Below are 24928 nucleotides of genomic sequence, written 5' to 3' on the forward strand. Positions count from 1 at the left end.
TTACAAGAACCCCTCCTGTACTATCGGGCCAGTGATAAAGGCTCCTTTATAGTTTCTTTTGTGATAAATACCCCGGAACTTTGGCCATTAGACAAAGACCTCCCCTCCATTAATATTCAGTCAGTTAATTTCAAAATAAAAATATTCATCTAACTATTTAAAATTTTCTAAATACTTAAATTACCCTTTTCTAAGTTATTTTAGAAAAGGGTACCGTCAATAATCTTTCATTCTTAAACGGGGAATGACAAGCGGAAGAACTCAATAGAGCAATTTGTAGTGAATGAGTAGAATTTTGGGTCCTGAACTCATATCGTACTGAAACCTCAAAAGCTCTACTTTGTTTATCAAAGACTCTTAATGCACAGACGAGCGACTACCACATGTTGTGATTCGAGGAATTCTGAAGAATCTCAGTCTTTAACCGAGAAAATAAGAAAGGGGGAGATTGTGATTTCTGCCACATGTTATGATTCAAGGAATACCAGAGAATCTAAGTCTTTAAGAAAACAAAAAAAAGGAGGAAATTTTGATTTCAGCTGTATATATATACAGAGAGAGAGAGAGGAGGGGGAGTTGTGTCTTTCTCTTTCTTTTACCTCAGCGCTTTTCGTTCCTTATCTGTGTATTATTTGCTACATCAATTTTTACCTTTTAGTTTTGTTCCTCGTCGGACGGTTGGAATGCAAAGCACATTACTCAGTGTGGTGGTTAGCAGCCGTTACTTATAGTCACACCAACTCATCTTTATCCCATGTCCATGACCACCATGCAATTAATGAAGAGGGGAGAATTGAGAATTTCTAATAATCCTTTAAAAACACCGGTGGGAGATGACAAAACGAACTGTGGGGACCAACTGTGGAACTTTACTTTTTATATCTCAGTTTCGTTTATTGTCTAATAATCCTTTAAATGCATCGGTGAGATGGCAAATATTTTTTGGTGAGAGTCAATGAGATATTTTTTCAGTCAATTAGGTTTTAAGAGAGAATGATAATAAAAGAAAATAAAGAAATGTTAGTAGGGTATTTTTGATAATTTTAAGGAAAAAATACAGACACACGATGCAGAATTCTGAATTTCAGCCCCCCTACAACTAATCCTGTCCCCCCTATAAACTACATCATGCTCGTGGTTTTTCAAAGTGACCCATCCATAAACATCCCCTCACCCCTATGGTTTTGGCCATTTTTATTTTTATTTTTATCCTTTTTAAATCAAAATGATCCATCCATAAATGGTCGAACTGGTGACTAAAAAGTTCCAACTCCGGGTTGTTTTTCAAAACATTGCACACTCTCTCCCTTTAGTATCGTGTCTTCTCCTCCACATACACTTTGAGTTGAGATGTGATAGCACATATGAAACGGGATCTGCTCCTCACAAATGGGCGCCTTACATACATATCCACCATTGAGAACATCTCTCATAAATAATAATTAATAAGTACGGGAGATGTTGCCAGTGCATTTTAGGATGTGCGTGAGGCGCCAGGTGTGAGGAGCAGGATCCGGTCTCAGCACATATAGCTTCTTCCATTATCTGACCAATGGTTAGTGTTGTGCCACTTGGGGGTAGTATCCCGTGCATGACACGTTAGATGTTGACAGTTCTGTTACATATGTACCATACATACGTACGTCGTGTAGTAGAGACTAAGAGAACTCACTGCCGTTGCTCATTGCTCACCTCCCAGGTCCGGATCTAGCATAAGAAGTAGCCGGAAATAACTGATGAAGCTCATTTATTTCTTTTTTCTGTTTTCTCTCACATGGGTAATGGGTTTGCTTCTAACATCTATTTCTATGGTCCCCTAACCAAATTAGAGATAGGTATTAATTAAACTGACACATGTTTTTTCTCGATTTCTGCACTTATATGACAAGAAGAATAATTAATTAACTTGGTAGCATATTATATATATATATATATATATATATATATATATATATATATATATCACCCAGGCCAATCATCACATAAAATAAAAATAAATAAAGTTGGCATTTAATTAATTTCAACTTTAAACGGAACCATCTCTAATCTCTCAAAATATTTCCACCCAATCATCTTACCTTACCCATGACTAAATTTTACAAGTCCAACAAAACAAAACCCAGAAAAAAAGAAAATTCTTTCTGATATTTCATACTTTATAACTATCTTTGCTTAATTTTAAGCCCCCTATACCACCCAAATATAATTTGCATGAGAGATAAGTTGGATAATGAAAGTAGACACAAATTTAATGATAATGAAAGTAGATCGACCCAAAAATAATTGCATCAGTGTACAATATTGCTCTTTCTCTCTCTACTCGTTTTTCATACTTGAACCAATGTGATTCACATTTCACTAGATACGACAGACTTTTCAAGGAGCTGCACAAGATAAGGATAGCTCTACTTCAGAAATCAAATGTCCCTATACTTATTTTCAACCTACTTCCTATGTAGTTGCTAAAGCTTCTGTTAGATGCTCTTCAACCAATGCAATTAATGAAACACCATTTGATTCCTACATTACATGAGCGGTGGCCTTCATGTTATTATGAAGCTTAAGCGGGGTGCATACGTGGCAAAAAATGATTGGCCTAGTGTGGTATTTGGAATCTTACTTTGTACTGATCACTACTACAATGAAATACATGAAACAATGCTATCCGGAGTAACGGCATATTAATGTTAATTTAATTTTAGGATCACTTAATAAGATACCCCTCATAGTGATTATTGGGGTGAATCCGTAGTTGATCTAATTATAAATGAATTGATTTTAGATGGTTTTGACCAAGTTTGAATTTTAATTTAGTGTTTGTTTGGCATTGATGCCGTTGCTTCAGAAAACGATAACACATTAAAATGGTGTTTCAGAAAACGTTTGTTTGTTTGGAACTGTTTTTTCATAAAAAATAATGCTTTAAGAGGGACATGAGGTGGCAATGATAGGGACAGGATGTGGTACTGGATAATAGGTACCGGTGTTGAAAATGTTTCCTCGAGCATTGGTATCAAACAAAAAACATTATTGTTGCTGCAAGAAACGTCCTACCTAACAGCAATATTTCCAAACAAAAAAAGACACCATTATTCTCAGAAAACAGTGCTATATCTGTAGCATCGAGGCCAAACGTATACTTATATTCCAGACAAATAAATACCATTTACAATCTTAAACACAAGTTTTTGTTTACTTTGAACCTTGGAGGTAAATTTGCATGCAATTCGAAAGGTCAAAATTTTTCTTGACAAACCAAGTTGTAAATAATAGCCTAGCGTTCCTTTTTTTTAACAAGGTATTAGTGGGTAGGGGTTTTTATAGTTCAGTCCACCCCTAGAAATCTTGAACTCCACTCTAGGGGTGGACTGAATCCTAACTATGGATTGATGCCAAATCAATATAGGGGCTACTGGTAGATTAGGAGGTGGCTGCCATTTCAGATTCCTGAGGGGGAGTACAATGTACTTATCCTGGTGGGTAATTAAAACTTGAAAGAAATGAAACAATGATGAGGCAGAGGTACTTGCCAGTAGGAGTGTCCATGAAAAACCAAAAAACCAAACCGAACTGAGAAAACCAAACCACAAAATGCGGTTAATTGAACCAATCGGTTCAATTTTGATTCAGAATTTTTGAAAAACCGAAAGACCAGTTCAATTTTCAGTTAACCTACAAAAAAACCGGCAGTTAACCAAACCAACCAATATATATATTTTTATGTATATTTTATATATATATTTTTAATATATGTCACATATTTTCTATATATTATATATTTTTAAAATATTTATAATATATTATATATCATTTATTATTTATAATATAATACTATACAGATATTTATATAATATAGATTATATATAAAAAACAAAAATCCAAAGAACCGAATCGGTCAAAAATCAAAACCAACAGATCAGTTAACTATACCGTGGACACCCCTACTAACCAGGCCGGGGTACGCTTGGCATGTTACCGACACAGCAAGCGACCTTGTCACTTTAAGGTTTAGAGCCTATTAGCACTATCTTGCCTCCAATTTTCATGATACTGTTGCCTCTTTTGAAAGCAATCATCTTTTTCCTAACATAGTAAACTAACGCCCTCTAAATTACTTATTTAAACTAATTAAATTAGATGTAATCTCTTAATTAACAAAGGCTCCCCTGCAACAGTACTAATTGATTCAATCAAAAGATGGTTATTGGAGATCAATTTAAGAAGGGATTCCTCTGTTTATTTATCCAAGTTCTTCTTTGACGCGTTCGCGTGCGGTGGACGAGGAATACTGAATGTGCTGCGGAGAGGTGGAGTTGGGGACCTGGGGTTGTGCCGAGGTGAATTGGATGAAACGGGATCTGTTCCTCACAGTTGGGCGCCTCATATACACATCTACTGTGCATTGGGCATCTCCCGTGAAAAATAATTTATAAGTACGAGAGATGTTTCCAATGTATGGCAGGATGTGCATGTGAAACGCCCTGTATGAGGAGCAGATCCGGTCTCAAATTGAATACGTGGTATATCAAGAATGACCTATGACTCTACGATGAAATAAGGTCAAAAGTCCCAAGGAAAAACACTCCTACACTCGTGTTAGTAAAAGAGGTTGGCTAAGTCGAGCTAGTCCTAGCCAAATTGTACCGAAGAGCAAGAGAGAGGAGGTATGTCCTATTTATTTTCATGAAAAGGCTAATGTAAGAGGTTATTTGATACACAAGTGAAAGTTTGGGAGGATTTTAAAACTTGTGTCATTTACTAAAATATCTTTATAGTTTCTTGGATTTATTAAAGCTACCCTAGTTATAGTCTTGTGTTTTACTAAAACACACCCTATGGTTTGCAATCTATTTAATTAATGACCTGCCATTAGATTTGATAACAATTGAAATTGACAGTTTTCATCTTAATGTCTATTTGAATAAATTTAATAAAAATAAAATAAAAATGAAAATATTATATGGTTCTATTTGGTCAATTTTGTTTTCTATATGAAGAAATGTTGGGGGAAATTTTGGAATTAACAATTATGGGCCCAATGCCCTTGAACATTTTCCACTCAGTTTTGATGATCATGTTACTATTTTCAGATGACAAAACAAACATTTCTTAGAGAAAGGACAATTAAATAAACAGATTAAAAACTATAAGATGTATTTTAGTAAAATAAAAGCTATAAGGTAGGTTTAAGTAAATCCATGAAACTATGGGGGTGTTCTAGCAAATGACGCTTAAAATTTTTCATAGTTCAGGTAGAAAAGAAAAATGGTAAATTACAAAGGCCCCCTTATACTATGGGGTCAGTGACAAAGACACCCCTATACTTTAATTTGCAACAAACACCCCCCTTAACTTTTACCGTGTGACAAATACCCCCTAACCGTTAAGTCAGATGATAGAATCCATTAAATTACCGAAACACTCATCAAAAATTTCTTTATTTTCTTTTTATTTCCCTTTTCTATTAAATTATCAATCCAATCCAATAATTCTTTTTTGGTTCCAAAAGAAATAACAAATCTAACTCTCATCATGAGTAGAGACAGATTTGGGAGAATCAGTTCCGGTCTTCTTTGAAAACAAATTGTGGATGTGGGGCATTATTAGACACCGCTTGCGATTATAACTGTACCTCTTCAAGTGGGGACCAACAGTCATGATCTCATGGACAAGATCTTCTATGCATATGATATTTCATACTTCCCATAAGAGTTTGTTCAATAATTGAATCGTCATTCAATGCAATTCTTTGTTTGTTTAGCTTTCCATAACTGTACCCCTACTCCACCCGATGCCAACATGTTCATTCGCCTGCAGGGTCCATACCTCGGTTCCCTTTCTCTTCTTCTTTAACACTGACTTCTTCTTCACCCATCTCTCTACTCTTTACTTCGATCGGGAGAGGGCTTTCAAATCTGCAATAGGTAGGAGAATAATTCAGCAGCTTCAAGCCATTTGTTACATCTTAGATTTGTGCTTGAGTGAATGTATAACAGAGTTCTATTGGCTAGAGAAATTTTGATTCTCTTGTCCATGGTGATTTTGTCCATTACTGGTGCTTTTTAGGTGTTATGGTATATTTAATGTTTAAGTAACTGAGATTATTTCTTTTTCATGGTGTCAGGAACTTTTGGAGAATGATCCATGGCTAATTTGGCCGGTGAATTCTTCTCACTGTTCAAATATATAAGAAAATGGTAGTTTAGCGATTAAAAAAAAAATTTAACTGTTATATGAGAATCTTTTTCGAGGTTAATTAACAGAATACTAATGGAGGGGAAACCTTTCTTTATTAAAAAAAGGGATCCTTATCCTCATATCAACTATCAAGCGAATTCCATTAGGTTGTGTTTGATTTGAAGAAAAAAAGTAGGAAAAGGAAGGGAAACCTTTACAAATAGGTTTGTCCATCTTTCCCTTCATTTCCCTATTTTTTCTTTCAAACCAAACATAACTTTAAGGTTTTGCAACGTGTCTAGCGAGACTCTTCTAGGGATAGAGTTTCCTTTCCCTAAGGATTCTCGCATAGCACGTATTGACTACACCCCTTTTTGAATTCTCTTATTTTCACATGTCCTGACTTTCAATTAGCTAATGTGTTTGAATTTTTATTTTATTTTTGCAAGTGGCACAATGAACTTTAATTTCTTTTTTTTTTCTTTTTGCCATTCTTATTAATTCATTTGTATATCTAATAATGCTTAAGAGCATAACCCCAGGCCCCTAGTTATAATAGTGAAATAATTAGAAAGATGGTAATAGCTATGCGCTAAATGAAATATCAAAGGGAGAAAAGGAGGAAGGGGTTCTATAATATACAGGTATTTGCTAAAATGAGAAATTGAGACAATGTTGTTACTGGGGCTTTAGAGTCTCATGCATTAGTATATCCACTATCTCCGAACTATCCCGGTAATGCTGATTACGTATCAAATTCAATTTCTTTTTGAGGAAAAGAACAAAGCATCAAGGACTTCTTTTCTCAGCTATAAAAGCACAAAATGGTATTATTCTTCAATGCTAGGTTTCAAAATCATCATTCTTCATATAATAAAGTTATAGCAATCAAATGATTTGCCACTAGAATAAATGATTCGAGCATTAGCCGCTAATGATCCAAACCGACAATTTTATGCACACATAACTGTGAAGTTGTCAAGGGGCAAAACAAAGGTGTGAGATAAAATTCATTCTGCATTCTGAATGTAGTAATAATTGCTTAGCCATCCATGACCTGCAAGGCACATGGAGGGCCTTGCTGACCTTTCTCATTGAGGGTTTGAGGGTTTAAGGGTTTGTTTACAAATGGGAGTCATCCAGTAATGCAATGTAAAGGGGTAGAGTATTCGGACTTAAAGATAAGGATGTAAAAGTCAAATCTGACGTGACATTTGTCAATCACAACTCAGCAAGAGATGAGGCCACAACTAAGTGATGTTAACATTATATTCAATTAATCACTAGTATTAATTAATAGAAGGATGATAATTAAGACCCACGTGTCATATTTATTGATGTTAACATTATATATGAAGATACAACTAATTGTTGCCTTTTTTTTTATTAAACTGTTTAGACTTTAGAAAGCGGATCCATACTACATAGCATATATAGGAAATGAGGAAAAGCAATAATTTAAATAATAATGATGATGATGATTCGACAATTCCAGTTACAAAGGGCACACAAATTAACAACTTAATCCTTGAACCACAGGTCTCGTTTGCTATTTTATTCAATTATGTTTTAAAGCACGGGGTTGAAGGGTTTTATGCTGCATTCAAATCCTTTTTGTCAAGTTAAAGATTCACAACTTAATCCTATCCAATTTTCGTTATTTAATTTTTTTTTGTAAATCCCATCCAATTTTTAATGGAGGGTACCCAAGAATCAAATGAACATCCTATATATGGCGAGGAATTATGATAAGAACAACTACATTAATAAACTTATTAATGTAAAATTCAGTATGAAAAACAAAGTAGAATGTAATCATGGATATAAATGAGGTAATGCAGGTGAAGCAATTTGAAGAACCGTACTTACAAGGAAAACATAAATCTAGGGCCCTGAGTTCTGACCAGCTAGCCATATTCACCAAGAGCAATACAAAGTTTAGGACATTGGAATGACACATGCAAAATCTATTCTAGTAGAACGATGTATATCCTTCATTATAGTCCTCGACTTTGCAAGTATGAAATAAATGCGATGAAGAATTTAGAAATACATTCTGATGAAGGCGGATTTGGCCCTCCAATAAAATTGTGACACCTGGTACCCCATGCAAACCAAGTGCAGCCTCTTGACAACTGGGCAGCTCGGTAGAGCTTGCCACAGCTTGCCACTTATAGACAGCTCGGCATAGCTCTCTCCAGCTCGGCATAGTTCGGGCAGTTCGGCATAGCTCTCTCCTAGACAGTTAGCCATCAGGGAGCTCGGCATAGATCTCCCCAGCTCAGCATAGATCAGACAGCCTGGCGTCGTACGAAGAGCTCGCCACTTAGGGGCAGTTCGGCATTTATAGGTAGCTCGGCACTTAGGGGCAGCTCGGTGTATCGCAGGAAGATCTCCTGCTTGACAACCGTACCTGACAGATCCGGAGACCTGCGCCCACGTCTCTCGCTAGGCAGTGCCGTGCCTGCCAGTCCTGAGAGTTGTCCCTTGACTGGCAGAGCCGTACTGTGCAACAGCCGCCTGCACCCGCCACCTCAGCTCTGGCAGTAACAGCTGCGGCAGAGAGACAGAGGCGGTTACACCTGACTTGACAGAGGTTGTTATGCCTGATTTGACAGGACACCACTATATAAGGACTTTGACCCCACAAAGACAAGGGGGAGAGAATGAAAAAATGGAGGTAATCCTTGCTCTCTAGCTCTCTCATTTCTCTCCAAGCTCCTTACAATCAGAATGCTAACTTAGGCATCGGAGAGTTTCTGCCGGAAAAATACCCCCGGGTCCTCTGATTCAGTTCTCGCGGGTCCCTCAGCTCCCGCAGCCTGCAAAGGAGAGGAGATCACCTCATGCAGAGGGCAGTCGGGTTGCGCTACACCAAGTAGCTCATCACCAGGCAGTTCGCCACCAGGGAGCTCGTCACCAGGTAGCTCGTCACCAAGTAGCTCACCACCAGGTAGCTCTCCACCAGGGAGCTCCCTCCAAGCAATGCCTTATATAGATAAAGGCAAAGTCTTCATTCTCTTTCCCTTGGCAATGTGGGACTCGGGAAAACATTCAATGGTTGCACTAGCTATTTCGTGCTGCTCCAAGTCCTGCATTGCCCATGAATAGGAATGAAGGCCTTACCTTCATCTATAAAATGATAAGTAATCCAAGCCAAATCAAACCTAACAATTAAGTTTGTTTTTGGTTTCATGGGTGTTTATTGATGGGGTGTTTATTGCTTTAAACGTTTATTTAAAAAATGTTGCTTTTAATGTTTATTGCCTTTGTTGTTTGGTTGGGCATTTCATAAGCATTTCATTTCAAGAAACATTGGAGCATTGTGGGAAACAAGAATTTGATGTTTCTCCAAATGCCTCGTGCACATAAATCCAAGTGTTTATATTTTTTAGTGTTTATTTGGTAAACATTGAAATCAAACAGTGGTTTTATGCACAATAAACACCAATGCCTATATGACACTGATGTGATGGCACTTTTTCGATAAACACCCACAGAACCAAACAAAGCCTAAATAAGACCCATGCCTTATTTTTTGTGCCATAGGGCTAAAGCCTAACCAAGCCCAAATTAACTTTTGGATTGTGTAATTCTTTTGTATGTATTATATTTACATACTATTTATTTGAAAATTTTAAATAACTATTTTTTTATTATTTGATGTCAAGGGCCCAGAGTCATTATATTAGGCCCAGAAAAAGCTCGTAAGCCTGGACTGGGCCCATGGAGGGTCGAGCTTGGTCTTACAATCTAGGCCGGGGGTTGGCTAGGCTAGTCCTAGGCCTAACTTAAAGCTCTTATCATGGTGCTAAACTCGGCCTGGGCCCGACCTAGCCTGACCCATGATCGTCCTTACAATGTCTCAGGGTGCATTGGAAGTCAGGTTGCAATTGAAATCACATCCTCTGTACCCTTGGTTTTTGCACCCGATTAATAGCAATCTGTCACAAGAAAATCATTTTAATTTTGAAATGGGAAGAATAGTTTTCGTCATTGGTATGGTACAAAAAATTTTCTGGTAAACCAGGGTACAGAGGATGTGAACTCATTGCAATAGTTTTCGTCACTAGTTCTGTTTGACTTGGATCACAATCACGTGGCTTTGTTTGTGTGCACTTGGAACTATCCGGATCATTCTCTTGGGTGGTGTGGGTTTATCTAGCCCCCTGGTTCGGAGGGTGTTTTTATGGGTAAGAGTGCAATTTGGGTAAACTCAACTCAAGCTTAGACTCACTTAACTTTCAATTTTACATTGGCTAACCTTGATTTTAGTGTCTTGAGCCCAAAAGTTCGGACTTTTTTATTTTTAAGTCAGCCCCAAGTCTAGTCCTTAGTTAATCCAAACGTAGTCCAAAACCAACCCTACCTTATCCTAATCCAACCCTAATTCACCTCTATACATACATATATGCATACATGCATATGCATATATATACATCCCCTTATATTAAATTTTAATATGGTCTGATTCATTAACTCAAGCCCAATTTAAATGCATAAAATTTTAATTCAGACTAGATTTACGTTAAACAATTCAGGCTTGACTTTGGACTCAGGCTGGGCTCAGGCCTTATGCCGAATTCTTAGGGTTAGTGCCTGGATTGAATTTAAACCTGGCTCAACCCATCCGCCTTGCACCCTTATTTACGGGGGTAGCCTTATATATTTCACGATGCAATTTGATTTGTTTAACCTAAACGGATATCCAACTTTTGGACTAATTTGCAAACCTGTTCATAGCTAGGGCATGTTCGTTTTTCATGAAGTGAAGGGGGAAAGTCTGGTTACCTGTATTCGGATTTCAAAGATATGTAAGACCCACGGAAAGTTTGATTCTCCCGGGTATCACTTACTCAGGTAAATGATACCCTTGCGAGACTCGGGTAAGTTGGTTTCCCGAGTAGAGGGTAAGTAGATAAAAACTTAAAATCTCAAAGTTGCCCCCACAATCGAGAGCCTCTCTTTTGCTTCTCTCAAAAATCAGCTTCATCGCTGTTGATTCCCTCAGTTGTTGCCGCTACTTGATCAGGTCATCGCTGCTGCTCCGTCTAGTTACTAATGCCAAAGAGTTTGTCCTCCTACAATCTATCATCTTAGTCATCCCTTTGTTGACGGCACCATTGATCCTCCTAGTTGTCGTTGTCGCTACTCTGCCTAGTTGTCGCTGCTGCTCATTGTTTTTTCATCCATTGAAATGGTAAGAAATATTACTATTCCTCTTCCCACCGATCCGTCGTTCCTCTGTGATGCATATAATGCATCTTATTTTTTTCATCTCATTCAAAAAATGGTTTCTCATCTTATTGTTCCTCTTTTACTGTTATTTCATTGATTAAAGAGTACCAGAATGATTTTGGAGGACATTAAACCTATAGTGAAGCGGAATACACATTTGGGAGCGGAGAAATGAAGGATGTGCTTATCTTGTTGATCAATCTAGGCAGATCCTATTTAATTGAGATGCTATTAAAACAGTCTTGTTGATCAATCTTGTTGATCAATCATGTAAAACTTAGAGAACCAAGAAATCTATCCCAAGCAAAGTCTCATAGGAGATCTAATTGCAGGTTGTTGTGCAACAATTTCGAACATACAACAACCTGAGAAAGTTAGCAAAATGTTAGCTTTTGGATGGCCAAAAATATAGGAGATACTTATCCAGTTTACTGGGAAAAAATTAAGAGAAAAATGCATCATACACCATTGTTGTTGTCTTTTGGCGTTTCATAGGATATGGTATTAATTTCTTGATAAATCAATGATAGAAGTTCTTTTTGTATCAAGTACAAGTGCATTATACACCAACATCTGGATTCTTTTCTTTTCTTTTATTTTCTTTTTTTTTTTTTGTTTGAGCAAGAACATATTGTTGTCAGTTTGGAATAATGAAAGTGGGAAGCATTTTTTCTTTTATTGGTAGTTGGAGCAGGATTAAGGTACAGTTCTGGTTCCATTTATTGCTCTTTTTCTTTTCTTGTGTGTGATTTTGAATGCTTGTTTATTTTTTTATGGTTCCATATATTTCGGTTTTAATCTATTTTATGATGCAAAAAAAGCTTATTCATGTCCCTTTCTTTTGATTATGATTGTCAACAGATTTTCATCCATGCAAAGCATATGCTCATTCTAGTATCAGTTTCTTTTTTTTTTTTTTTACATTTCTGTTGGCATAGTGGAGATTCTATCTGTTCTATTGAAATGAATAGAACTTTTTATTGAAAATTCAAGAAATTAAGTCATATCCGTGGTTGAAATTATTGAGGTTTGGGTACTCAATTGATAGAAACGTTATTAGCATCTCTTATTAAAATCAAATCTATGATAGAAGAAAACATTTAGGTGCTTCATTTTCAAAACACCAATTAGTTTCTGAATTTTAGTTAATTAGTTTAGTTTTCTTAGCTTTGTCATTTTAAAGAATCACTACCTAATGCTGGTCCCAGCTATCCGAGTCTTGGGAGGGGTTAATCTCTACCTAAACTCTGTTGCTTTTGCACAAAATGGATGTTTTCAGCCTCAAACCACCATTTTCACACTTTTCTTAGCTTTTCTCATATAACAACAATCAGGTGAATGGTGAAAAGCATTAATAGACTTCAATTTGTTGGAAGAAAATTTTAAATACCTATGTAACAAATGATGTTCATCAGAAATAACAATTCTTCCACCATGATCCTACTTTAGAGCAACAATCTTGATTATCTATATTTATGACCATCAAAAAATTTGGCTTTGACTGATGTTGTAATTGTGCCTTCTTGGCCAACTGGTGGTGGTTCAGTTGGTAGATTAGTTATGTTTAGAATTTTAGTCACTAGATAATATTGGATTTTCTAGATAATATTGGATTTTCTTATGATAATGGCAATTTGTTCTGGCTATTGGGAAAAATCTGTCTTTTGTCCTTTGATCACTCCTAAACACATCCTAACCCTCTTAAACTCATTCCTACATTTATCAGATTGGAACAAGTGGTCTCAATGAACTTGAGTACAATCACTAGGGCTTGCCTCATAACTACTTATGTATAGTGGAACTAACATTAGAATTGGATACATAAACCTTGGGGACATGAAGGATGAACATCACATAGTTTCTAATATTTAGAGTCACAAACCTTAGCCTCCCCTAGGTCGTGAGGATTGTCACTAGAACTCAGTGAGCTATAACCCATTGTGACTCATCTAGATTACTAGATGCGAATGGATGTAATCAATCTATGCATTTGAGATTATTTTAGTTGCAATTATGTGCTCTAAGGTGAACGGATATTTCTATAGCTTCTTTAATACATTTTTAGGCAACCACATACAAGCTTTTCTCCTCTTGTTAGTTAAAGTTGCATTTATACTATGGAGTTCCATTTTTTCTTTGATTGTTATATTGTTTTGTTTAGTATTTACAGCCCAAAATACCATTTGATTACAGAGAGGTAGTGTTCTTCCTTGAAAAGTTATTGCTTATCATGAGCAATATCTCAAAAGACAAATCATTTGATGACTTTTGGGTATAGTGAAGCATGAAATGGAAGTGATGTAGTAATGCAAATTTGAAATATGACTGATTCAAGCTTTCTATCTACACTTTAGTTTTCTAAAGTCTAAATTTTCAACAATTGCACCAAATGTGGATATATTTGGTATTGCTGATCCTTTCTCTTGTTGCAATAGAAATATAAAAACAGAGCGACTTGTGTTAGTTCTAAAGACTCATCCTTAAGTTCCCATAATATATTACAGTAAAAAGGAATATTACCTAATGTTGGTCCTAGCTATTTAGGATCTTGGGAGGGGTAGACTGGATATGAACCTAACATTCGGGTTGTTAGAATGGGATTTTAACATTGCACTAAACTTGCCATCGTTGAGTACGGAATATTAATAACATGACAATTAGCTTCCACCCAATAGATTATTGTAAAGGAAGGTTTTGATTTGAATTCATTACTTCCCTAAAGCCTTCCTTTATGGGGTTGAAGGAGAAAATGGTGCACTCTACTCATTTGTCTATAATGCCATTGAAGTTTGATGGTTTATGTAGTGACAAAGCACCTGGTATCATCATTTTGTTATTTATGCTCCATTTGTTTGCAGTGCAAATGCGATGGAATTTTTCAGATTTTAGTCCATATCTAAATCCGGTCATTTGATGGGAGCAGGTAAGAAACTACTTATTTTATTCCCACGAGGGCAGGACCAACCAGAACTGTTTGTTTAATGTGTTATTGCTGTATTGTTGGAGCCTTTAGACTTTGAGCTGTCCAACAAAGTATGGACCAACAATGCGTTTTGGGCTCAAGCAATGGCAATTAAGGATTGCATTTTTTTAGGGTAAATTTCCTGAAACCTCCTTTGAAGTTTCTGAACGTTGCTGATCATCTCCAACTTTTTGACACAGTAGCAACTAGGGCCCTTTTATTAGAGGCATGAAAATGTCTACGATACCCATCCAGTTACTATTGTGGCTGGGTTTCATAAAAAAAAAATACAAATTTTATGAACAACAACGAAATGAGAGTTTATGTGCAGCTTTATCTTTGAGTGATTGATATGAAGAGAAATTTTGAAAAATAAATTAATTGCAAAAAAGAAATTAAAAGAATTTGAAGTAACAATTGATATGAAAAGAAAATTTGAAAAATAAACATATTGGTTAAAAGTAATTATATAAATATTTTAGACGTTTTCATGCTTCTTATTAGAAGATTCTAACAAGAGTCTACTTGCAACTGTTTTAAAAAAATTCAGGAAATATGATTGCAATTACCAAACTTCAAGAAATGTTTCAACAATGGTTAAAATATTCAGAGAGGAGGTTTCAGTAATTTACCCTTTTTTATATATAAAGAATGTGGGTGTTGAGAATGAAGGTTATTAATGAATGCAACTGCATGTAGGGTTATAATTGGATCGGACTCAAATCAGATTTGAATTTAATCCAATTTTGCTACAAATTTTATAAAATATCAGAAATATTGAAATTTTATTTATTTATTAATCTTTATATATAATAAATTAATATAAATATAACACACTACATTTATTATATACATAAGTTTACATATAATATAATATATAGAATATATTTTTATAGTTTTAAATATAATTATATAAAACTTATATATTAAAATTAATAAATGTTATATTATAATAGGATTCAGATTTTAATCAGGTCAGATGGGTCAAATCTGAGTTCGATCCAATTATTAATCAAGTGTAGATTAACAGCCAAATCCGATCCAATTACATATATACATCATTTGAATCCAAGATAATTGGATTGCGTATTAGATTTTCAATTACCATTGACAGCCTTGTATGCATCCAATTGGTCGATTATCACTCACTCGCCTGTTTGTGAAGTCCCTCTCCTAGTGTTGTATCTTTTGTTTAGTTTCTCATTGCATGTTGTTTTTGCTGTTTGACTTTCTTTTTCCTTTTTTTTTTTTTTGCTTTGTCATTAACCACTTCTGATTAATGAAATCATTTATATTTTGTTCACCAAAGAAATTGATTTTAAATAGCATAAATGAAATCATTTTTATATATATTCATAAGGCCCCCTTTATAGTTATAGGACCACAAATCTTGTGACCCTATAACACAAGACATTCATCTTTTTTCGAGTATTATGTTAAGCATGAAATTGTCATTAATTTTTCTGTTATTGTCAAGAAACTATTCAATTCTTAAATTGTCAAGTAAAGTCATTATTCATCATATCTTTCCAATTCATACATGGAATGGAATTGGAGCCATTTAAATTGAAATTTGAATACATTTTTGTGCTTTGTGCATGTATGGTTATATCCTTAACCATATATATACAATCAAATCTGGTCATATATATGATTTAAAAAGGTAAAACAACCATTTGAAGAACACGTTTTGTTGGGTTTCTGGTCTCATTGTCTCGCTATGAATTTGTGGTTCAAAATCAAACTTTTTATGGTTAATTTGAACCACGACTATATTTACCAAAACATCAATGAGACAAACAGTCAAACACCACCTCAAAGTGGTATTCTGTTGATGGTTAGTTTTTGTTTGTTGGTCACATGTTTGGATATCATGCCTATGCCTTTCCGGTATCATACTCGAACCCTCTTCAATATTGATTTTCAAGTACATAAGATTAATCACCGTTGACATCTTCAAGCCATAGTTGTGTGGCATTGAGCAATGCGTGGAAGGCAAGGTTTTTAAAAACGAACCGGAAACAGAACCGGTTAGGGGACTGGTTTCCGGTAAAGTGACTCAACCGTTTAGGTCGAATGGTTTGACTTGTGACATCATAAATAAATTAAAAATAAAAAAAATATATATTTATAAATAATAAAAAATAGCATAAAATTAAATAAAAAAGCAGAAAATAAAACTATCTAAATACAAAAATAATACAGTACAAAACACATAGAAAATATAAAAATAAAATACAGAAAAAGACACAAAAAAATAAAAAAAAAACTATCTAAGTACAAAAATAACAAAGTACATAACAAATAGAAAATACAAAAAAAGTACAGAAACATTCTAAAAAATATAGAAAAAAAACCAAAAATATAGAAAACAATTAAGATAAATTAGGATCTATTTAGTCATACTCATACATGTGCAAAAAATACAAAAAAAAATTCCAAAAAACTACATAAAAACATAGAAAATTGTAAAAAAAAAAGGAAAAAACACAGAAAATTGCAAATAAATAGAGAAAAATACAGAAAAAAAAAACAGAAAAGTGCAAATAAATAGAGAAAATTACAGAAAAATAAAACAAAAAAGTGCAAGTAAACACAGAAAAGATACAGAAACAAAAACAGAAAAGTGCAGATAAATACAGAAAAGTACAAATAAATACAGAAAATTGCATATTAATACAGAAAGAAAAAAAAGAATAATAAAACAGAAAAATACAAATAAATACAGAAAATTGCAAATAAATACAGAAAAATACTGAAAATTTTCAGAAAACACAGAAAAGTGCAAATAAATACCAGAAAATACTGAAACAAAAACAGAAAAATAAAACAAAAAGGTGCAAATAAATACAGAAAATTGCAAAAAAAACAGAAAAAATACAAATAAAAAAATAAAACTAAAAATTTCATATAAATATAGAAAAAATACAGAAAAGTGCAAATACATTTCTTACAGAAAATACAAAAACCATATGTTTGCAGAAAATTAAAAAGAAAAAAGAAGAGATTTTATCATTCTTTGACATCATCTAATCATCATCATCATTCACATAGCAAATACGCAAGGAATTGAAAAAAAAATAATAAAGCAAAATTAATTAAGCCAATGTGAGTATGTGAATCTCTGTAATTAATTAAGCAAAGAATTCAGAAAAAAATAATAATTAAGCAAGATTAATTAAACAAAGAATTAAGCAAAAATTCAAAGAATCAATTAAACTCACAAAAAATTCAAAGAATTAAGCATTTTATACCTTCACGGTCTCACTACCAGTAATGGTGGTGTGACGGTGTTAAACTCACAAAAATTGCCGTTGGTGGGTTCGGGCTTGGTTGCAGGTGATTGCTGCTGCAGCAACTGTTATTGCCGCTAGAAACGCCCGCTTGCCGCTGCAAAATCGTTGGCTGCTGGACCTGTTACTGCCACAACTGTTACTGTTGGACCTACTGCAAAATCAATGCTGGCTGCCATAGATGAATCTCACCGCTATTGCCGGGCGCTGTGAATTGTTGTTGGTCGTTGTGTGTTGTCGTCGGACGCTGTAGGTTGTGGCTGCTGTAGGTGGTCGGTTGGCTGTGAGGAGGGAAGGGTTAGAATGAAAATGGGGGCCGTTCTAACCCTAAACATCCGTAAGTGGTGGGATCTGGGATATGGGGGCTGTTTTATTTTTTTGTTTTTTTATTTTATTTAAATCAACGAAAATAAAAATGATAACTTGCAAACTGCTGCCTGGATCAAACGGTTTAACAGTTCGACCACCTAGATTGGCGATTTTCTAACTTTTTCAACGGGTTTGAAGGATTTACCAATTTATAGTATAACCAAACCGGGGGGCTGAACGGTTACTGGTTTTCCGGTCCGATCCGGTTTTGAAAAGCATGGTGGAAGGTATTACTAGTTGACATGTATTTTCAAAAGAGATATATTAATATAGCCTTAGCGATTGGTAGATATCAACGTGCCAGCTGTCAAAGTCAAAGATGAAGCGGATGGTTGTGATCTTGTGATTTGATTATATACCATTGCCAAATGTCAGTGCTATCTTCTGGTTTGAGGAGATCTATATTGACATGACATGGAACTTTGATCGAGTGAATGGGATTGGGGACAAGGTCAAGTAGACTAATAGTTGAGTTGATGATGCTGACCCAGACCTGGATCTTATATTCTTATTGCATCGGATCGGATGTTAAATTCTCCGAATTTTATTTCCTTACTGTTTGTTCGTTCATTTGTGTCACAATTCTCAACTCTGGGAAACTGAAAACCGCTTATCCTTTTGCTGTCATTGGTAGAATTAGAAATGGTTGGTAAGAAATCAGATTTGATACTTACACGACCGTTCTCGGTTCTCACACCATTGACAATAATTAATTGAGGAGATATTTTCAATGCACGGCTATAAGAAATACTGGGCTAGTTCATCCTCAAAACCCCACTACTACCAGTAAGAGACTTTACCAATCAACCAATTGACATGTAAACACGGTACTGCTTAGGGGTAGTGATATTTAGCCCTCCGAAGTCCGAACCTTTGTTTTGAGATGAAAGGCCCATGTGAACTTTTGAGTTTGCCCTCAGTTAATTTTATGACATACTTCAATAAATATTTTTAAAATCTTAAACTACCCTTATTGCCCTCCTAATAAAGCTTGGTTTCATTCCGCAGAATTGGTTTTACATGATAAATAGATATGCAAATACAATGAGGAATTGATGACCGACTGAATGTTATTATGCAATTCTAGCAAGAACACGGCGGGCCAGTATTAATTGTTGGAAGTCATACTGAGTATGTAAATAAAATTGAAATTCCTTTCCAACTTGTATTCTTGTTCTACCGAAGCCTCTTAATTGCTTGCAAAAACATTACTGTAAATTGAAACAATAACACTGATGGATCATAAGTGACAGAAGATGATCAAATCTCATCATTTGCACGTTATTTGATTATTGTTCGGTTCATAGAATTTAGAATGGATAATTTAGTAATTTTACCTTTATCATTAAATATATATTCCGGAAATTCAGAAGAAGATATTATCAATTATCAGTTATCAGTCATCACAAAACACACACAATCACAAGCCATAGGTACAAACAGGTACAGGGTGATTATCTCTAGGGCGTAGGGCGTAGGCGCAGCCGCAGCCCATGGCAGTATCGAGCGTGCATTAGGATTTAGGAATATCTCCGATACTTGTTATTTGGAGATATTCCCATGCACGGTTTGGATGGGCTGTGGGGCGCCCGTAGGGCACGCTGTGTGGGACGCCAATGTGATCTCATCCCATGCACAAGCCACACGCACCTCAATCGCTAGCAACAGGCCACCAGCCCACAAGAACCCCATTATTCACGGTGAAGGTAAAGACGTGTTAACACTCTACTTGCTTGGTGGTAGTAATGGGACACGTGTAAGGAATAACAACAGCTATCACAAGCCTCCAACTCTGTGGACTAGGTCGCATCCACCTCCACCCGTTAGAAATTTAGGAATTTAGGAATTTAGGAATTTTGGATAGAAGAAGACAGATTAGGATTATAGGATACCTCCCCAAGACCCAACTAATATAAGTCAATACCTTGTTTGTTCATAGTTCTGCTAAAAGTGCTTTTAGTTAATAGTTACACCTTGCCAAATCCAAAGTCCAAACGCCAGCTAGGGAGGCCGAGGGCACTATAGACTATAGGTATTTAGTATCTTCTAGAACTAGAAGGTGACAAAATGACAGTGAAACCCCACCAACCACCACTCACACCGCCCCTTATTCTTAATATTTTGACAAATATAAAGAATGGGGCCCACCTCTCCCGTTGTCCTCTTCCGAGCTTCTCTCTCTCTCTCTCTCTCTCTCTCTCTCTCCCCCTTAATACTTACTTATTACTTAATACACTGCTAAAGAGCAATACACGAACGCGGTTTTGGCGTCATCACGCTCTATCGAACTACTCTACGCTGCTTCTGCCTCCAACGACTCTCCGGCTCCGCCTTTCAGGTGTGACTGAGGAAAGATCAGGCAGAATATTATTCCACGCTCTTTTGCTTCTCTTCTCCGCTTTGACAAGTCTACACGCAATTGGCCCTCCATCTTCCTTCCCCTCCTCTTTTCAAATATTATATGTTTCCTCATTTCTTCAACCCTCATCCAATTATCAGTCGATCACCCTCCATTACTTTACTTTCTCCTTTTAAATCTATTGTCGCCCTCTTTCTCTCCCTATCTTACGGTGGTTGCATAGAATAGGATCACCAGCGTAGTCTCTCAGATTCATCACACAAGAAATATGGATAACAATCAGCAATCTTTCTGGCAATTCAGCGATCAGCTTCGGCTACAGTCGTCAAACTTGGCTAATCTCTCGCTTAATGATTCGATTTGGGGGAATTCCTTCACTGCCAAGAGGCCCGAGGAGAGGCGGAATTTCGATATCAGGGTCGGCGGTGACAGGTCTTCCTCTTCTTACTTTAAGCAGAAGGGCTCCGATTTTAATGTGTTTAACGATGATTGGAAGATCGGGACTAGTATTGGAGTTGGAGCAGCAGCAACCCAAAAGAACGCTGCCGTTAATGGGGTCTTCAACAAAGGGGTTTATTCCAAGCAACCCGTAAACAACATCAACATCTGTCACAGCAACGGAAACAACAAGAGCAATAAGAACACTAAGAACGAAGACGATCATGAAGGAAAAGGCGGGAAGAAGAATAACAAGAACAACAACAACAATGACAACAATAAGACCAGCGTTGACAAGAGATTCAAGACCCTCCCACCATCAGAGTCTCTGCCTCGAAATGAAGCAATTGGGGGATACATCTTTGTCTGCAACAATGACACCATGCAGGAGAATCTCAGGAGGCAGCTCTTTGGTATGTACCCTTCTCTTTCCCTCCGTTTTATGACTCAATTAAGAGTATCTCCTTCAGTCAGGGGAAGGGGAAATTTTATAGTATAAAAATAAAAGTTTTATTTATTTAATTTTGCTTAAATTTGTTTACCTGTGATTTTTGTTTGATTGTTTGTGTGCATTATATGAGAATGGGAGCTGGGCTGGGGAATTGGAAATTAGAGTCTGAACTGAGTTTCTCGATTTAATTTTCAGGTCTGCCTCCGAGATACAGAGATTCCGTCCGAGCTATAACGCCGGGGTTGCCCCTCTTCCTCTACAACTATTCCACCCACCAACTCCATGGAATATTTGAGGTTGTATTTCATATTATTTTGGATTCCATTTAAATTTTCATTAAAATTAAAAGAAAAAAAAAAAAAACCTTGGTGAACTAGGATTTCTGTAGGCATGAACTTATCGGCTGTCCTCTGTGCTATTCTTCCTAGCTGGAGAAAAAATAAAGGAAAAAAATCCTCATCTATTTATAAAAAAAAAAAAAATCCATCTAAATTCTATTCTAATTATATCTTAGATTGCAAAGTTTCTTTATTATAGATTTTTTGTAAATAAAGTTTCATATGGATTGTGTTTGTGTGCAACCATATTTACTTGAAGATCATGTTGTGCATTAGGCTGCCAGTTTCGGAGGAACAAACATTGATCCAACTGCTTGGGAAGATAAGAAGAATCCTGGGGAATCGCGTTTCCCTGCTCAGGTATTGGGTTATCTCCTTTTTTTTTTTGTGTGTCTGGACAACGAATAGATGGGAGGCAAAGGTAGATATTTTTCTGTAAGAACATCTCAAATTGGTTAACTTTTCAATTATCTTAAAGCAGAATAAAACTTGTGAGATACCCATGGAAAATAAAAGAAGAGTTAAGATAAATCTGCCCTTGAATGAGAAGGGAAGAAAAATAAAAGAGGAAGAATAGAAATTCTTACAGAATAATTTTGCTCACGTAGCATACTTATTATTTAATTGGAAAGTAGCCTAGTTTGATCCAGTCCAGTTACTCCGAGGCCCTCTGAATTTCAGTGTGGCTGCTGCTATTCAAGGCTTGAATCAAAGAAGATAAATCTGTCACTCTTGGCTTGGTTTTTCTTATTACTTCCGATGTTGTTCACACTTGACAGGTACGAGTTGTGACAAGGAAAAATTGCGAGCCATTAGAGGAAGACTCGTTTAGACCGATCCTTCACCACTATGATGGCCCCAAGTTCCGCTTAGAGCTTAATGTACCGGAGGTATAGTTTGTTTACTTTACATATGCTAATTAAAAAGATGCGAAGATTGTATGTATTTTATTGGTTTGAGAAGGTAGATTTTACATTTTAGTCTCACCGGTTCCTATTCTGTTGTCTCAATCTGCAGGCACTGGCACTTTTGGATATATTTGCAGATAAGAATGCTTGAAGCCTTCCTGAAACAAAAACCCATTTGGCGATGGCGGATGTATTTTACATATACAGCTTTTTATTGAGTGAGAATGACTTATGCAGGAGAGAGAGAGAGAGAGAGAGAATTGACGCTGGTGGTGGTGTGTGTGCTGTGCAGTGTGCACTCGTAACCCGTTTTGGCTTTGAGAAGAATCTTGTTTTAGGTTTTAGAGATGATGTTTCTGTATCAGCTTAATTAGTAACTATTTATACAATACAAATACAAAACATGACTGCTGAAGAGCTATGGGCTTATGGCCACCAATGAAGTATGTACAAATAAATATTTTTCAGCAAAACAAACACATTTGGTTCCTGAACTGAACTGGGATTTCTAAGCCCATGACCAAGACCAAGCTTGAGTCTTGAGGAGAGAGAGAGAAAAAGACCATTTCCTCGACTTTTCTAATGCCCAACGCAGAGTGACGCTATTGCTGATAGTAACGGGTGTTTCATATTTGAATTGGAAATTTTGGTTTGGTACATTGACCCATTCCGGTCACGACAATCGTCTCCATCTCCATTCTCAACCTCAAGCCAAACCCTACGCCCACGCCCACGGACAAACTGTGGTCGTGGTCCCATTCCTGCCCAACTATACACATCACCACACAGACAAGGGTAGTACCTGACGGAATGGATCGTCTGTTCTCTCTCTCTCTGCCCATCTCAGTGTCTTGAGCGACACCTATAATTACATAATATACCCATCCCAACTTGTGAACAAGAATTAACAATCAGCACCCTCCGTTTCGAGTTCCGATTTCCTGCACTCAATTTTATGTGTGCCGAGGTACACTCACTTCCAATCGAATAGGGATATATTGGAATTGGCACGATTGGGGTGAAAGACATTTACAAGAAAACTTTTCAAACTTAAAAAATATAAAATATAAAAACTAAATAAAAAACAAATGGGGGTGAAAGACATTTACAAGAAATTGTTTCAGGTTTCCATCATTTCTTTTAACGCTATATCAGCATACAATTGTTAGCAATAGTAAAAAACGGGAAAACACCAACAGGGGCATTTTCTTGTATTACACCTTTCCTGATTTTCAAGACATAGTATTGAAAAACATTTTTCTGAAAATACGACCAAACAAACATCATGCATTTTCTCAGAAAACGGATTTCTACTGTGACCGTTTTCTGAAGAAAAGGCATCAATCCAAACACCAAGATTTCCGTTGCTTTAGTTATCATTTATGGAATAAGGAATACTGAACCTTGACTTAGGGAAACCAGGTTTAATATGGAGTACTCATGCTAATACTTTGGTAAAAATATGTTCGACATTAGTATTTTTTTCCTTTTTTTTTGAGACTCACGACTGCTGAAAATGTTCATTAACTATTTTATTTTTTGCAACAAGATTGCATAAACCCAAGTTCTACCGGAAGTGGAGAGGGAAGACAGGGAGAGAAATGTTCCGGCATTAGAGATTAGAGGGGGAAATAAAGTTGCAGGCGAAATGGCGGTTGAAAAGATTCTCACACGAGAATGTTGAAATATATGACACTGGAGATGGAAATCGCTAACTCTCCGTTCTACATTCTCACACGAGGGATTGATGCTTATGTATGAAATATATTTCGATCCCTGAATGGGATGACACTGAGGGGGGCAGAGTAGAAAAACAGAGCATCTCCTCCCGTAGCTGACGGGGAGACTCTTTCCTTAACAAATCCTGTATCCAGAATTCTGGATCATTCATCTATACTAACTAGACCTGTTCATGGGCCGGGCTGGGCTTTCACTCTGTATTAACAGATTTTTTTAAGGCCCAATTTCGAGTCCGGTTTGACCATTGGACCTAAACTTGGGCCCAAGCCCGAGCCTGGTTTGACCATCAGACCTACAACTTGGGCCCGAGCCCGGCCCTTATAAAAAGGCCAAAGCCTGGACCTAGGCCCGAGCCCAAAATTTAGCCCATATTGTTACTACTGCTGAAGCAGCTGAATAAAGAGAGAGAGAGAGAAAAAAATTATAAAGAAAAGAAAATATATATATATATATATTAAATTATAAATAAATATTATATTATTTATATATTTTATATAATATATAAAATGCATAATATATAATACTGAGTCAGACCGAGCTTTTTTGACAAATCCAGAGCCTGGAACGAAACACAGTCGGGCTTACTGTGTTAGGCCCGAGGTCAGGCCTGTGGGCCTAATTACATGACCAAGCCCGACCAGGGTGCAGGCCAGGC

General features: G+C 36.2%; 1 protein-coding gene and 1 long non-coding RNA gene across 2 annotated transcripts; both read left to right on the forward strand.

Moving 5' to 3' along the window:
* Nucleotides 1-11171: 11171 nt before the first annotated feature.
* LOC148801141 (uncharacterized) lies at nucleotides 11172-14791 on the forward strand. Its single transcript, XR_016084073.1, has 2 exons — nucleotides 11172-11377; nucleotides 14274-14791. It is a non-coding gene; the product is annotated as an uncharacterized LOC148801141 (long non-coding RNA).
* A 5485-nt stretch (nucleotides 14792-20276) lies between these two features.
* On the forward strand, nucleotides 20277-23023 carry LOC104604038 (DCD (Development and Cell Death) domain protein). Its single transcript, XM_010268254.3, has 5 exons — nucleotides 20277-21249; nucleotides 21483-21583; nucleotides 21902-21985; nucleotides 22405-22515; nucleotides 22643-23023. Exons 1-5 carry the CDS (start codon nucleotides 20667-20669, stop codon nucleotides 22682-22684), a joined length of 921 nt encoding a protein of 306 aa, XP_010266556.1. The 5' UTR covers nucleotides 20277-20666; the 3' UTR covers nucleotides 22685-23023.
* Nucleotides 23024-24928: the final 1905 nt, after the last annotated feature.

Source organism: Nelumbo nucifera, chromosome 3 (genome assembly GCF_055504915.1).
Source record: "Nelumbo nucifera cultivar China Antique chromosome 3, China Antique-T2T, whole genome shotgun sequence".
Lineage (NCBI taxonomy): Eukaryota > Viridiplantae > Streptophyta > Magnoliopsida > Proteales > Nelumbonaceae > Nelumbo > Nelumbo nucifera.